We start from the raw sequence: 14,675 nt of genomic DNA, 5'->3' as shown, positions 1-14,675 counted from the left end.
AACATTCATAAAAACCCTTTCTTTTTTGTCATTATACAAATATTTAATTCGATCCTATTCCTAATGGATTTTTATTTAATATCTTTAGAAGAAATTCGATTTTTTTGTCGGTGGTCGGTTGTTTTTTTTTTCCTATTGGGAGGTGACACAGAAAAAAAATGGAACCGTACGATTCTTTTTTTTTTTTTTTTTTTTGAAAGACTAATTATTCCTTAATTTGATGAAAATGAGATCGGAGGCTAAAAAGGAATGAAATTTAAGTTTTACTTTTGATTAGTTGGGATTTAAAAGAATGGTTAATGAAGATGGTAGTTTTGTTTTGTCCAACGCTAATTTGTTATGGGTGAGGAACAGTGAATTCCCTCCACCGTTCAATTTCACCTTCCGTTTCGAAACGATATGTTAAAAATCTTTTAAATGTTCTGTTTTTTGTTTTGTTTTGTTTTTTTTTTTTTATAAAAAGATTAAAATTTTGTTTAAACTAAGCAGCGTTTCCCCCTTAATATCCGGCCATAAGCCGCCTCTTCCTTAATGCCGTCCTTCGTTTCCAGTTTATTTTAACATTTCTTTGTTCTTCCCTCTTTCTCCATTTTTTGTTTCTTTCCCCCTTCTTATGATTTGGGTTTTCTGGGAACTGCTTTTCAACTATGGCTTCCAATATTGGAATGATGGACAGTGCTTACTTTGTCGGTAGAAATGAAATTTTGACATGGATCAACAATTGCCTTCAACTGAATCTCTCTCGCATTGAAGAGGTTTTTATTTTTCAAAAATACCCTTTTTCTTCTTTTTGTTGTTTGGGAAATGTTTGTATTGTAATGTCAGATGTGAGTTTTTTTTTTCTGTTTGTGCATTTGAGTTTCTCTTCGGTCCCCTCTTTCCTTTTGGAGAAAGGGAGGTTGTGTTTTCTAATTTCTCCATCTTTTTCTTTGTGATTATTCATTGTTCATGATGGCGAAGTGTTATTACAGACATTGTTTTATAGAAATGTTCGGAAAAAAGGAATCAATGTTTGCTCTTACCTTGAAACATTTTCTAAGAATGTTGTTTAGTTGCTTTCTTTCAGGTTTTGGTTGAGGAAATAGAGGTTTCTAGGCAATGACAAACTATGCGATATGATAGTGATTTGGATTTTTCATAATGTTTTTGTGTTAAATCTCACATTATCCTTTTGCATCCTAGTCATTTTGGACCCAATTACTACTCAAGTTGAGGATTGACTAGTTCCTTGACAATTTGAAGCATGCCATACAAACAATGGAAGGCAAGCTGTTTTTTCTAATCTTAGTTTACAAATCTTAAAATCTATAGTAACTAGAAGTAGTTATGGGAATTGGATTATGTAATAGAAGTGAAAGCAAACTGTTTATGATATGTTCATACTGAGTTTATCCATTTGGACATGGGAGATTCTCTGAATAGCTTTCTCATATTATTGGGTCCAGCTTCATTTGTTCAACCCTGAAACGTTTTTTCCATTAGATGCAAGTCATTTGTTTGTTGTTAAGATATTGATTTCATTATTGGGTAAATTACTGTTGGAATTTTTTCCATCTATCCTGGTTTTCTTCTTGCTCTCTTTCCATCCACTATAAGTTATTTGGAGAGATTATTTATCTCAGTATGACGGTATCCCATTTCCCATGTTTGTTGTTCTGCCTAGGCTGCTTCCGGGGCTGTGCAGTGTCAGATGATTGATATGACCTACCCAGGAGCTGTCCCAATGCATAAGGTTAGTTCTCTCTTATCCAGTTTCTTCTAGTTTCAATTTTCATCTGCTTTGGATTGGAGAATTGTTAATTGCTACTGTATGATGCTAACTTCTCTGCCTTGGATGCATGTAAAAGGTCAATTTTGATGCAAAAACTGAGTACGATATGATCCAGAATTACAAGGTTCTTCAGGATGTATTCAATAAGTTGAAAATTGAAAAGGTATGTAACCCAATGGTCTGCCTAAATCTCAGCATACGTAGTGAAGTGGATGGTGTTTTTTTAAAGCCTATTTCTCGTGATTGTTAGCTAGAAGGATGTTCGTTCCTTTAATGGTATACTGAAATCTCTGATGTTATATGTGACAGCACATTGAAGTCAACAGGCTTGTAAAAGGTAGACCTTTGGATAACTTGGAGTTCTTGCAATGGCTGAAACGCTACTGTGATTCAGTTAATGGTGGCATAATGAATGAGTATGCTAAATTTATCATTGTTTATTTGGCTCTCGAGTATCGGATTATAAATAGTGTCTTATTTCGATTTTGTTATCAACTTTTTCTTGTATGTCATAACAGGAACTATAATCCCGTGGAGCGAAGATGTAAGGGCGGAAAAGGTGGGGCCACAATGAAGGGTTGCCAGAAGGCTGCTAAATCACTGCAAACACATAATATGCATAGCCACGGCTCTGGTGATTCAGTTGAACCAAGTAAAGCCTCTACACATCTTGTTGAATTAATTTGTTTTCGTTGAGAACAGCCATTGATTAAGCTATTTGATGCTGTATCAAACCAGGATCCAAGCCAGGGAAGAATGGCATAACGGGTGGGACAAATTCTTCGGCAGAAATCCAAGCTTTGTCCAAGGAGGTAGGATGCAAAATAATTTCTGCTTTATTCTTTGTTCTCAAGGACCGCTCCAGCTTTTGGCTTCCATTTCTCCTCCAATTGATGTTACATTTGACTCTCCCTCTTTCTTACAAGTTGTTGCTCCTTTTGTTGCATTTTTTTTCTTGTGCTCAGATTACTGAGCTGAAAATGTCCGTAGATCTTTTGGAAAAAGAAAGAGACTTTTACTTTGCAAAATTGAGGGACATAGAAATCTTTTGTCAGATGCCTGAATTAGAAGATCTCCCGGTAAGAAATCCATGGATATAGGAAAAAACCTTCAGGATAATTGACTAGAAAACGATTCTCTGTCAGAACAATCAACTTTCAAGAGTACATCGATAATTGTATGGTTAATAATTGTACGTCTGATGCAGATGGCAGCAGCAATCAAGATGATTTTGTATGCAGCAGACGCGAAGGAATCAGCACTAACTGAGGCTCAAGAGTACATATACCAGTCACAGAATAGGACTGACGTTGAAGATGAAAATGAAGAGTAAATTCGAAGTTTCAAACAACTTTGAGCTTGTAGATTGAACATGAAAAAGCTGGAGCATTGCCAAGCAATTCCACAGCTATCACTCATCATCATCCATCACTTAATGATCTCTAATGTATAGAATTCTTAGACTTAAATAATCCTTGTCTGCGCTGTGTACTAATGATCAAGATTGTTAACTGGATATCAACCGTTGGGGTTTTGTAATAACAACAGATGCTCAACATCAGCTTTCCTTAAATTCTTTTTCATTGTTTGAGAAAATGTTGCAAATTCTTATTAGTTGAGTAAACTATGATAAATGACTACACTTCTCTTCATGTTTATTTGAATTTGCTTTGATATTACAAAAAAAAACAGTACAAGTTTGGATAAAACATCTACAACAATGAACAGAGGCTAGTTTTTCACAGACCCAAGAGAGAAAAAAAACAAAAAAGGAGTGAACTTTCGGCTTTGTTTGAGTTCCCACTCTTATTCCTAATCTGCATAACCATAATGACAGGTCTCTCCCATTTCTCCCATCTTCATCAGCTTTAACTCCACTTCTCCACTGCAGCTGTATATTTTCATGAGTTTACCTATTTAATTTCTTTTAAAAAACATGAAAACTATTTATTTTAATTTTCAAATTGGAACATTATTAATAAAATTATAACGATTTTTGCAGAGCCACATCACAACAGACACTCTCATTCCTATTGATCTTTTCCTTCTTATAATATTATTACTACCGGGCCAAGTACAAATAATATAGGATTAGAAGCCCAAGCAACCCCAAACATTAATCTAATTCTTTTACCAAAATTCATTAAAAAGGAAAAAAAAAAAAACTCAACTATTCTGATTTCGAATCTCCCTTCTCCTCCACGTCCCTCTTCACTCTATCTCTCTCACCCTACCACTCTGCCGTCCGTCGGCCGTTCATCTCTTGAAGTCACTGCCGTTCAAATCTTCTCTGCCGTCCCCCACTCTCTGAGATTTATTTTTTTTAGCGTTAATAGCGTTAATAGAGATTTCTAATTTCTAATCTCTCATCTCCCCGTCTCACGTCTCTCTTCCCTCTATCTCTCTCACCGTATCACTCTGTCGTACGTCGGCCGTTCATCTCTTGAAGTCGCCGCCGTTCACATCTTCTCTGCCGCCCGCCACCCTCTCAGGATTGTTTCTTTTTTTACAGCGTTAATAGGGGAAATGTAGGGGAATGGTTCCCGCGGGGACCCCGTTTCCCGTCCGGGATGGGGTGAATTTCCCCACGGGGACGGGGGACGCCCCCGCCCCTCCCATGCCCCGTTGCCTTGTGGGAATCTATAAAATCTACAGGGGATTAAACATTGCGGGAACCCGTTTCCCGTCCGGGATGGGGTGAATTTCCCCACGGGGACGGGGGACGCCCCCGCCCCTCCCATGCCCCGTTGCCTTGTGGGAATCTATAAAATCTACAGGGGATTAAACATGAAAAACTGTTTGTATCTGATTTTGATATTTGATTAGGGTTTAAGTATTTTCATGAAAAACTGTTTGGATCTGATTTAGGGTTTAAGTATTTTCATGAAAAACTGTTTGGATCTGATTTTGATATTTGGTTAGGGTTTAAGTATTTTCATTTTACTTTGCGGGAATCTGCCTGAAAATCAAATCAACATGAAATGTTTAGATGAGATCAAATCAAATAAATAATCTATTTTTTTTAACTTGTCTTTAATTTTTTGAGAATATGTTGCAAATTCTTATTAGTTGGGTAAACTATGATAAATGACTACACTTCTCTTCATGTTTATTTGAATTTGCTTTGATATTACAAAAAAACGATAAAAAAAAAGAAGTACAAGTTTGGATAAAACATCTACAACAATGAACAGAGGCTAGTTTTTCACAGACCCAAAAGAGAAAAAAACAAAAAAGGAGTGAACTTTCAGCTTTGTTTGAGTTCCCACTCTTATTCTAATCTGAAGTAGCCAGTTGAATTCGAGTGGCATTAGTTTCAATATCCATAGTCATCTGCATAACCATAATAACTGCTACTATTTCTCCTGTGCACTTCGGCCTGTAGAGGTAGAACATAAGAAATAAGCTCTGTGAATTCAAGGGAGAAGTTCAAAGTAACACAAATTTCATCCTCACATTGTCAAGCATGTATTGAAGTTCACCAGTTCCATGTTCCTGAATGTACTTCTCTGCAGCAGTAATAATGTCCTCACGTTTGTTCAAAGGATCCTTCCCTTTAGGAACATACCAAACGTTAACTCTCTGTTGGTTCACCATTAGAGGTCTTAAGTAATGCTCGTACACATACGAAGCTCCACTAAAGCCTGACAACCAACATAGCACAACCAGCTTCGCATAAGGCCATATTGGAATCCTGCCATGGAAAAGTTTCTGTTAACAGATCAAATTCAAAGCAATTGGGAAAGAAGAAACCCCTTTAACGCGCCTACCATTCAAGAACCTTGGCAAAGGTCAGCTCGAAGAGAGTAATCATGGAGTGTAAAACCCAATAAGTAAGCCATTGCTGATCATCGACTTGAGATTTGGTCTCGATGGCTCTGATTGAGGCATATCTACCAAGAAAAAAAAGAAAAGAAAAAAAAAAGCCCAAAACCCAATATTCAAAACGATTGAATTCAGCCCAATTGACAACAAATTTTGAAGGATTAGAGTGAAAAAGAAACTTACAGAGGATAGACAAGACCGACAACAGGGCTGAAAATCAAATAATGGCAATGTATCAATATATGGGAGCATTAACAAACTAATTCTCCATCATGGGATTTTTTTTTTCTTTTGAAAAAGCAAACGAAAAAAAAGGAATATAGAGAGTCAGAGAGATACCCAGCAAGAACATCGAAGTTTTTAAGAACAACTTTAAAGAAATTTCCAGTCCCAGATCCCATCTTTGGGTCAATTTATCAATTATCTTCAAAACCCAGAATCCCAAAACGAAAGAAGGAAGAGAAAAAGAGATCGTTCTTCCAAAATCATTCACTTTATCTTTTCTTATCCTTCCTCTAGATGTCAAGCTCCAAAAGCGGTGCAGCTGTGTGCGTGTTAAACGAAAAGAGTAACAAGTGTCATCGAAAGTAAGAAAGATAAAAAAAAGCAGAGGAATCAATTCCAAGGGATAGCATCGAAAGTTGGAGTCGGTGGAAGGGAAATCAAAAAGTGTAATTAACAAAATCAAAGTCTAATCTATACAAAGATAGGATAGTTAAGAAGAGAAACAGAATGAAAGGGTATAGAATTGAAGATTGGTTAAATGAAGTGAATCATCATCGTACTGAAACCGACAGAGAGATGTTAGGAAGAGAATAAGCAAAGAAATTTGTTGTGAAAACTGAAAAGGGACCACGTAGCTTTAGAAATAACGTGTTGAACCTTGAAAGTATAACGGTGTCCTATGGTCGCAGAGAAGGAAGGGAATCGGATTAAGAGAATTGATTTGGTTAATGAAGGGAGTGGAAACAGAGTGGGGACGGAGTCAGGTGAGAAAAACCTGCAAGTGATAAGGCGTGGACACAACAAGACGATCCCACCATTTTTTTCAGATACAGTTTTTGAATCATTGATGCAGTAAAAAGATGGCAAAGAATCTAAAGGGAGAGTCTTTGGGGGATTGGAGTAAAGGGCTCAACATTTTAATTATCATAAACCATTTGTGCTCTGCTCATTACCATTTAATCATCACATGTCTCACTCCTCATTCCTCTCTTCTTTGAACAATCTAGTTTAAGCAAATAATCTCCCAAGTTTCAATCTTCTATCTCTTTCATCAAAGTTGAGTTATAATACAACAAAATAATTCAGTTTTGTATTATGGGAGTCATTTTAAAAAAGAAAAAGAAATAGTCAATTTCACCAAATTTTATTTTGAAAAATATAGATTTTAGTGGAAAATAAAAACAATTTTTCCTTTTTATTTGATTCCAATTTAAAATTTGAATTTGAAAATATTACATTTACATTTTTTTAAAACAGTATTTAATAAAAAAATAATTTATTGTTTTCGAAAATGGGCTATTTGAAAATTATTTTTAAAATCAAAATATATCAAACACATTTTAATTATTGTTTTTGTACTTTTTTTTAATTATTTTTGAAAAAGGTAAAAAATACATCACAAAGCAAAACGAGACCTTAATTAAGTTTTCGAATAATCAATTGTGTAATTATGAAATTATCAATTACTTTAATAATAGATACAATAGCTAAGGAATTTTGATTATAATTTATTTGATTGTATAAAATATGTTTGATATTGTACTTACAAATGACAAAACTACTTGTCCAAATATTAGTTGGGAACAAAATATTATCAGTTTATTTATTAACATGTTTTACGTTAAAACAATTTGTATAATTATTAATTTAGAATATAATTTGTATAACTATTAACTCATAATATTACAGATTTTAGTTTTAATATAACATTACCTGGTTTTTATCTTTATTTAATATAATTTGACATTTTAAACTTAAAATCCTTTATTTAATATATTCAAAAAAGATATACAAAAGGTTGTTTTTAGAATTTATATTATTAGGATCCCAAAAACTAAAAAACTTTCAATATCAAAATTCAAATTGTCTATCAAATACGTATTTACTTAAATGAAGCTAAAAACACAAACCACAATTAATATTGTCAACTAAACAAATTAGTATATATTCATTGATTAAAAAAAATTAAGGCAATACCATACGGTAGATACCGAAGGTTAAAGTATTTTTTGGAAATGAAAACAAAATTAAATGATGTATCACATTCAAAACTATAATAACTCAATCAAGGACAACATATGGCTAAACCAAATAATAGAAATATGGTGAAGTTAAGTAGTTGTTTGTGTTTAAAAGACAGAAATATGTATTGGAAAGTGCATGAGCTATTAACACACACGCACATGTGTGTATGTATGTATGTGTGTATATATATATATATATATATATATATATAGATATATGTTGCATTTTATAAAGAAATAATACCATAGAAAGATGTAATAAAATGTATTTTTCGTTTAAATGATGGATTTGTTTTATTTTTCAATGAAGAAATATGAAAACTTAACTCTTAATTTTCTTGTTGAGATTATACATTTTAGTCAATCGACTTAATTATACTTAATTGATGATCGTGGATACACTATCTATATGAGTAATAATTTATTCTCATTGTAATAATAATAGTAACATACCATTATTATTATCATCATACATCAATTCTCCATCATAACAAATGTTATAGGTTGATAGAAAACTATCCAATTAATTCATTCAACTTTTGAGTATATGTTGAGTTTGAATTAATTAATACAATTTATTAGAAAAATAATGACACAAAAACTTTGGGAGATTTTATGTACCAAATTCATGAACTAAAAATCTAAATTTTGGCCAAGAGTATACGAACAAAATTGAAACTCCCTAGTTCAAAATAAAAAACTTGTTCAACTAGTAAATAAAATGAAATTGAAAATACACATGGAATTAAATATACAAAGGAATCATCTAAATCTAAAGGTAAATTAAACAAACATATAACATATATCAAATAGATTAAAGATTCAAATATATTTTCTCGATAAAAAAAGAATACATTATTGACCTTAGATGATGGTACAATAGTGAACTGATCTAAACTTAGAAACTTAAATCTAAGCATGGGTGATTTAATTCATAAAAAAAAAATAATAATAACACATATTTAACATGTGTCCAAAAATAGATTTAGAAACAAATAATGGAGATTAATAATAATTGTCTTTTTTATTTTTTGGTATATATATATATATATATATATATATATATGGTCTAATATGTAATAGGTAAAAAGAGAAAATGAAACAAAATAAATTGAAAAGTAATATTAATAAGAAGAGATTGTTATAAGAGATGAAGAGAATGATATATGTCTGTCTAACCTCACGTCTCTGACCATATATATATATATATATATATATATATGAAGAAATTAATTAGTAAGCAAAGCCAATAGCCAACATATAATAATTACGAGACGCCGGTGTCCGGCGCCGCTCCATGCGGTGGATTTTGGGCGGCATAGATATTCAAGTGTCCATCATCATCATCATCATCATCATCATCATGATCGTTCAAGTTTCCACGTCGTGCAGCTCCGGCAGTGGGTCCCAAAGAGAGTGGCTTTCCTGGGAGGAGCGTCAATGGAGCAGGGCCGAGAATATTATTCGATAAACGTAAGCCACCGGAGGGTGAGGATTGTCCTGATCTGAATAAAGAGCCGTCTTGATTAGCCGACTGAAGCCTCCATAAAGGGTCAACTCCGCTGGCGAGTAATTGGTTGTTGGGATCGGAAAGCATCCAAAAGTTTGCCGGAATATTAGTGGGGGGGACTACTCCGGTGGTGGTAGATTGGTGAAGATGATACTGATGATCTTCTTTTGGCAATTGTGTCGTAATTTGAACCATATTATTCATTGCTTCAGAGTTGAATCCCATCACTGAACAACTTTAATCATATTCCATTAGCCCTAATTAATTTCTCCCTTTCAATTATGCATTTACACACTTTGTTTAATTATATATATAGCTCAATCATTTCATGGGAATAATACATAATAGTAAGCCAAATGAAGGAAGGTCATGAGACATTCTTTTTACATACTTCATCTTCTTAGCCCTAATGTTTCTTTCTAATTATTTGTTAGTGAAATAAAGATCCCTTTTTTTTTCATGGATCTTGAGTGAGAGAGGAAGGAAAAATACCCTTTTTTTATTTATTCCTATTTGATAAATTAGTATAACAATTTTGATTTTTTTTTTTTAGGATTTGTTTGCTTCCACATTAATGACTCATGGTTTTCATTTTTGTTATATAATAAACATCTAAATTTTCAGCCAATTTTAAGAAATAAGTTTCAATTATTTTTTAGTTTTCACAAAATTTGGTTTTATTTCGAAAACACTCTTAAAATTTAGACAACAAAATACTTAATAGATCCTAATGATATTTATAGATTTAATTTTAAAAAACTAAATAATAATCGAATGGTATAGTGTGTATAAGATTTGTTTATCCACCTTTCACAAATGTTTTAATATTGGAGTTTTGAAATCTAAATAATCACTAACGGTTTCCTAATTAAAATTATTGTAGTGAAATAATCACAATACTTTTTAGACTAATTAAAAATCAAAGGGTTACTCCTTAGACACTTTTTTTCTGTCTACAAACCAAGAACATCTTAACCTTGCAACTCAATGGCAAGACTTTAAATTTAACTTTAATGGGAAAGATATGAAAGAAAAGGGAAAAAGAAAAACCCCAACAGGATTTCTTAAAATGAAACATTTGAAAGGATGTGTTGTGGAAATGAATGATATATAGATATTTTAAAAGGTGTTCAGCCTACCTCCCGGGTGGTAATAAGAAGAGGATCTTAGTTGAGATGGTAAAGAAATGCTGGTAGCCGATCTTCTTAACGACGTATTAAGAGAGTTGAAGTTAGCCGGTATCGTTCCAGTTCCCGTAGCGGCAATAACTGCAGGCTCGGCCTGCTGAAGAAGCCATTCGATCGTTTCGCCATCAGACTTGTGGCCAAGCTCACGAGTGAGCTGAAAAACTCTAGCAGCACAAAGAGCAGGCATTCGGGTGCGTCGGCCTCGGCCATCGACTTTGGTGTGGCGGTCCTTAGTAGAAGTCCTCTTGGGAGAGGGCTTCTTAGAGACGATCTCAAGAGGAGGTTGAGGATCGTATTCTTTCTTCTCTAACAATTGAAGAGGAAAAGAAGCATTTGAGCGATGGTTTTGGTGATAGTGAAGTTGGTCATTTCCTTCCATGACTCACAATCAATCTCTAGCTTAAATTGAATATTTGGTGGGTCTCAGATAATGTGAAGATGAGGAGTTGGGAGAGAAAATGAATATATTGGGTTTGGTTTTGGAATGGGGAGTAATATTATAGACACATATATATAATGGGGTTTGAAAGAAAAAGAAAAAGAAAGAGAAAAGAATTGAGAGTGAATTATAGGGTTGCTATTATTGTGGGTTGTACAGCCCCATTGGTTCAGAGTCCACGTGAAATGGGGCTTTTTATGATGTAATTTATAAAGACAATGGTGCCCAAGGGGTGGGGCTCTCAACTTCAGGTCAAAATAACTTTGATACTCTCAACAAATACGTAGTCAAATAATATATAGTAACTATTGACATGTAGTATAATTCTCTTTTCTTATCCTCATGTTCGTTCCTACTTAGAAATTTCTTATGCTAAACAAATTTTTAAAGTCTTTTTAAAAGATATTATTAACGAAAAAGTAGTGACACTCGTTCTCGCATTGCATGTTAAATTCAATATTAACATGTCATTTTTGTTAGGAATAATGAATCTTTAGATATTCTCACATAAATTGTATGATATTATTCGCTTTAGACAAATTCCTTCGAGACTTTGTTTATGGTTTTATCAATATGACCAAAATGACTCATATCATTAGAAATATACGGTCATCCTTTTTTATTGAGCCAATATATATAGGACGAGGACGAGTTTCGTCACATTCCCAACAATTTTGGTTGCCCTTTTCCTTCTTCTCTCTGCACCTATGTTGGGATCAATTTGAGGATTTTCCTTCCACCTTATCCAAATGAGACCCATTTCTCTTCTACTCTAACTTAAATTACTTTCTTTCTTTCTCTTTTCCTTTTTGTTGAATAAGTCTTAGTAGACAAAACTTAGTTGAAAAATAAAGTGAGATTCAGGTTTTACTTGAAGTGGTTGATTTATGATAAATTGTCAATAAAAGAGAAAAGGCTGCTCCATTCAAAAGTGCTGTCTCTATCTCTTTCTTTAATTTCTCTCTTACCCTTTCAAACTTTTTTATGAATGTAATTCACAAAGATGTATGAGTAGGGTTCATATATTCCCCTTTTACCATCATTTTCAATGTAAATTTATTTTTTCATAATTCAGACACTTACCCCACACAAAGCTAGCGATTATAATTGAAACACAGTTGGAATTACAATAAGATAGTTTAACTAAACTATTGGGGAATTTAGGTAGTAGAATAATAAGAAATGTTGATGATATCTTTAGGGTTAGTGGGAGGGTGAGTTTTGTTTCTCAATCTTAATTGAAGGTACTCCTTGTAGATGAAAGATTTGTACTTTGGTGGTTGGTCAATGTGAGTAGTGAAATGTGGCAATGGCTGTACCAATTTGTCCCCTCCAATGTTGTAAAAAAATGCATAAGAATGACGCTCTCTCCCTGCCTGTCTCACCACCCGATGGCTTGCGCTCTTGTACCTATCGTTGCTCAATACCTTACCCACAATTCCACACACACACATATATGAACTTTAAGTGTCTCAAATATATATTATTTTAAGTAAATAGTAATTAAAATGTAGAAAGGAAATGGAAAAAGTAATTAAAAGGAACCTGAATGACATCTCCAACGTTGATAACAAGACTGTTTTGGTTGGGAATAATTGGGATCCATTGATGATCTTCTGTCTTGACCTCAAGGCCTCCAACTTCATCTTGGAACAACAAAGTGATGAAATTCACATCCTTATGTTCTCTAAGCCCAACATTTTCGATCTCACTTGCATTTGGATATCTGAATGTCGACATTAAATCCCATTTCCTGTCGTTATTGTATTCACTTAGGAAGTTTGGTGGAAGCCCTAAGCATTCGTTTATAATGTTTTCTATTATTGAAGCTGTCTTCACAAAACACGAGAATAACTCCTCCACTACTTCCCTGCAATTATATATATAAAAAAAAAGACTCAACCATGAAAGAAGTTTGCAAATATAATAAAGTTTGTCTTCATCACTCGTGGGAGTTTATAGTTCATATTGTAAATATTATTATTTTTAAAATTACTATGTACGGTCTAAATATTTCAATTTATATTGTTATCCATTTTCTGTTGATCTTTTCAAAGATAAAAGTTTAATTAGTTTCTAATTTTCTTTTAAATGATTTAGCCGGAGTTCAAGTGCAATTTTTATAGAGAATTGAAATCAAAATAAAGTTTGTCTGCTATTTTTATTATAATAATCATTGTATTTATAAATACACTTTGCCTAATCTGTTAATTACTTGAGCATGAATCAATACTAAAATTATGGAGATGAAAGCTTCATAATCATGTGATATTTAAAAATTTAGTTCATATACATTACTTCACTCATAAATTATTATGTTTTTGTGATCTCTTCCCTACTAATGTTCTACAAAATAAGCCAAGTTTTGATAACTATAAGAAGTATTTAGATTTCAACTATATATGTATGTTTTTTAATAGAACTTGACTAGAAATTATAGTGTTTTTTTAAAATGAAAATTAATCATAAATGAAAATAAACACGTACATAAACATCAAAACCAAAAAGGAAAGAAATAGAATGATTATTAAATATGGAGAGTATATAAATTGATGAGTTTGAATGAAAACATATAATTATGGATATAATATAGCAAAGAGAGAGTAAAAGAGAGAAGAAAAACCTAAAGCCTTGAGGATCGGAGGGGAAGACATTGAAGGTTGAATGAGGAGGAAACATCATAAAGAATTCATTTTTATCAGGAGAGCGGTCCGGCTGGCGGCCGTAACCGGCGGGCAAAGGAGCTCCGGTGAGAGGGCTTGCCTGAAGTTTACGATCCAAAGGGTATCCAAAAAACTGATTTGATAACAAAAGTGCTTTTTGCATAAGGTGAAGTGGAACACCATGGTTCACTACTTGAAAAAAACCAAACTCAGAACAAGCTTTTCCAATTATTTCAATTGCATCCTTCTTTTTCTTCTTCTTTTGATCATCTTCATCATCAGCATCGTATGAATATGCCGATTCTTCTAATTCTTTCAAAAATGGAGAAAGATCGGCTGTGGGGATCGTTATTACTCCTTTATTCACCATTTTAATTAATTCATTTCTATGTTTTCTGAAGGCTTTCGATCATTTAAATTTATATATATGATATATGGCACTTGCAAGAAAATAAATAAATAAATTATACGCCACTTGCATATCACCAACTAGTAGACTCTCTCTCTCTATATATATAAATTATGATATTATTGTGACATTTGACCCTTCACACTTTGTCATTAACGTCAATTCATAAAAGATTAATAATAAATAAATAAATTTATGACGATCCATTGTTCAATATTTTAATGGGGATTTGTATTGGTGCCAAATTGCCTTGTTTTTTCATGTTTGGGAGTTTGCGATCACGACAAAAGATTATACTTTTAATCTTTTGTTTATTCTAAATTTTCCCCCTTTCTTTTTTTAACAAATTCATCCGATGTGGGTTTTTTATTTTTCGGCTGTGTTCTACGGATTGATAGATCATAAGCTCAAGTATCATAGACCCAAGTCTCACACTTAACCTTGGTATACTCCAAACAAGAGGAGTTGGGCTTTGATAAGGACTAAACTATTTATGACTATTTGATTGGAGGGAGAATTGTTGAATGTTACGCTAAGACCCGTTTGCTCTAGAGAAAAAGTTTTCGATTTAGATAAAAAGAAACCAAACAAGATGTACAACTATGGAAGGAAATGATCGTTA

The 14,675-nt window shown here is 33.1% G+C and overlaps 4 protein-coding genes across 6 annotated transcripts; 1 reads left to right on the top strand and 3 right to left on the bottom strand.

Annotated features, from left to right (window-relative positions):
• The first annotated feature begins 287 nt into the window (after positions 1 to 287).
• Positions 288 to 3,344, top strand: LOC103484862 (microtubule-associated protein RP/EB family member 1B). Of its 2 annotated transcripts, XM_008442225.3 has the most exons (8): positions 288 to 755; positions 1,664 to 1,732; positions 1,848 to 1,934; positions 2,081 to 2,187; positions 2,290 to 2,423; positions 2,510 to 2,583; positions 2,737 to 2,850; positions 2,979 to 3,344. In XM_008442225.3, the coding sequence occupies exons 1-8, from the start codon at positions 648 to 650 to the stop codon at positions 3,102 to 3,104; spliced, it is 819 nt and encodes a 272-aa protein (XP_008440447.1). In that variant the 5' UTR covers positions 288 to 647; the 3' UTR covers positions 3,105 to 3,344. The 2 variants fall into 2 exon arrangements, with proteins under 2 accessions (XP_008440447.1, XP_008440613.1); XM_008442391.3 differs by lacking the exon at positions 2,737 to 2,850 and having other exon boundaries at positions 356 to 755.
• A 1,506-nt stretch (positions 3,345 to 4,850) lies between these two features.
• On the bottom strand, positions 4,851 to 6,664 carry LOC103485036 (HVA22-like protein a). Of its 2 annotated transcripts, none has more exons than XM_008442515.3 (5): positions 5,936 to 6,664; positions 5,780 to 5,806; positions 5,542 to 5,664; positions 5,228 to 5,465; positions 4,851 to 5,150 (listed from the first exon to the last, which is right to left on the bottom strand). In XM_008442515.3, exons 1-5 carry the CDS (start codon positions 5,995 to 5,997, stop codon positions 5,088 to 5,090), a joined length of 513 nt encoding a protein of 170 aa, XP_008440737.1. In that variant the 5' UTR covers positions 5,998 to 6,664; the 3' UTR covers positions 4,851 to 5,087. The 2 variants fall into 2 exon arrangements, with proteins under 2 accessions (XP_008440737.1, XP_050936404.1); XM_051080447.1 differs by having other exon boundaries at positions 5,254 to 5,465; positions 5,936 to 6,585.
• Positions 6,665 to 8,942: 2,278 nt separating this feature from the next.
• On the bottom strand, positions 8,943 to 11,120 carry LOC103485203 (transcription factor TCP15-like). Its single transcript, XM_008442754.3, has 2 exons — positions 10,495 to 11,120; positions 8,943 to 9,582 (listed from the first exon to the last, which is right to left on the bottom strand). Exons 1-2 carry the CDS (start codon positions 10,919 to 10,921, stop codon positions 9,113 to 9,115), a joined length of 897 nt encoding a protein of 298 aa, XP_008440976.2. The 5' UTR covers positions 10,922 to 11,120; the 3' UTR covers positions 8,943 to 9,112.
• Positions 11,121 to 11,907: 787 nt separating this feature from the next.
• Positions 11,908 to 14,020, bottom strand: LOC103485123 (flavonol synthase/flavanone 3-hydroxylase-like). The gene is made up of 3 exons (XM_008442631.3): positions 13,605 to 14,020; positions 12,527 to 12,851; positions 11,908 to 12,408 (listed from the first exon to the last, which is right to left on the bottom strand). Exons 1-3 carry the CDS (start codon positions 14,012 to 14,014, stop codon positions 12,142 to 12,144), a joined length of 1,002 nt encoding a protein of 333 aa, XP_008440853.1. The 5' UTR covers positions 14,015 to 14,020; the 3' UTR covers positions 11,908 to 12,141.
• Positions 14,021 to 14,675: the final 655 nt, after the last annotated feature.

Source organism: Cucumis melo, chromosome 12 (genome assembly GCF_025177605.1).
Source record: "Cucumis melo cultivar AY chromosome 12, USDA_Cmelo_AY_1.0, whole genome shotgun sequence".
Taxonomy (NCBI): Eukaryota; Viridiplantae; Streptophyta; class Magnoliopsida; order Cucurbitales; family Cucurbitaceae; genus Cucumis; species Cucumis melo.
The sequence above is the reverse complement of the archived record's forward strand: the minus strand, read 5'-3'. Positions and strand labels throughout refer to the sequence as shown.

Coding starts and splice junctions, on each gene's coding strand:
- LOC103485123 (XM_008442631.3), bottom strand. CDS start 14,014: ATGGTGAATAAAGGAGTAATAACGATCCCCACAGCCGATCTTTCTCCA. Junction 12,852..13,604: donor TCCGATCCTCAAGGCTTTAG/GTTTTTCTTCTC, acceptor ATATAATTGCAG/GGAAGTAGTGGAGGAGTTAT. Junction 12,409..12,526: donor ACGTTGGAGATGTCATTCAG/GTTCCTTTTAAT, acceptor ATTGTGGGTAAG/GTATTGAGCAACGATAGGTA.
- LOC103485036 (XM_008442515.3), bottom strand. CDS start 5,997: ATGGGATCTGGGACTGGAAATTTCTTTAAAGTTGTTCTTAAAAACTTC. Junction 5,807..5,935: donor AACTTCGATGTTCTTGCTGG/GTATCTCTCTGA, acceptor TTTGATTTTCAG/CCCTGTTGTCGGTCTTGTCT. Junction 5,665..5,779: donor GTCGGTCTTGTCTATCCTCT/GTAAGTTTCTTT, acceptor TTTTCTTGGTAG/ATATGCCTCAATCAGAGCCA.
- LOC103484862 (XM_008442225.3), top strand. CDS start 648: ATGGCTTCCAATATTGGAATGATGGACAGTGCTTACTTTGTCGGTAGA. Junction 1,935..2,080: donor ATAAGTTGAAAATTGAAAAG/GTATGTAACCCA, acceptor TATATGTGACAG/CACATTGAAGTCAACAGGCT. Junction 2,188..2,289: donor AATGGTGGCATAATGAATGA/GTATGCTAAATT, acceptor ATGTCATAACAG/GAACTATAATCCCGTGGAGC.
- LOC103485203 (XM_008442754.3), bottom strand. CDS start 10,921: ATGGAAGGAAATGACCAACTTCACTATCACCAAAACCATCGCTCAAAT. Junction 9,583..10,494: donor TTCTTATTACCACCCGGGAG/GTAGGCTGAACA, acceptor AAAGTTGTTCAG/TGATGGGATTCAACTCTGAA.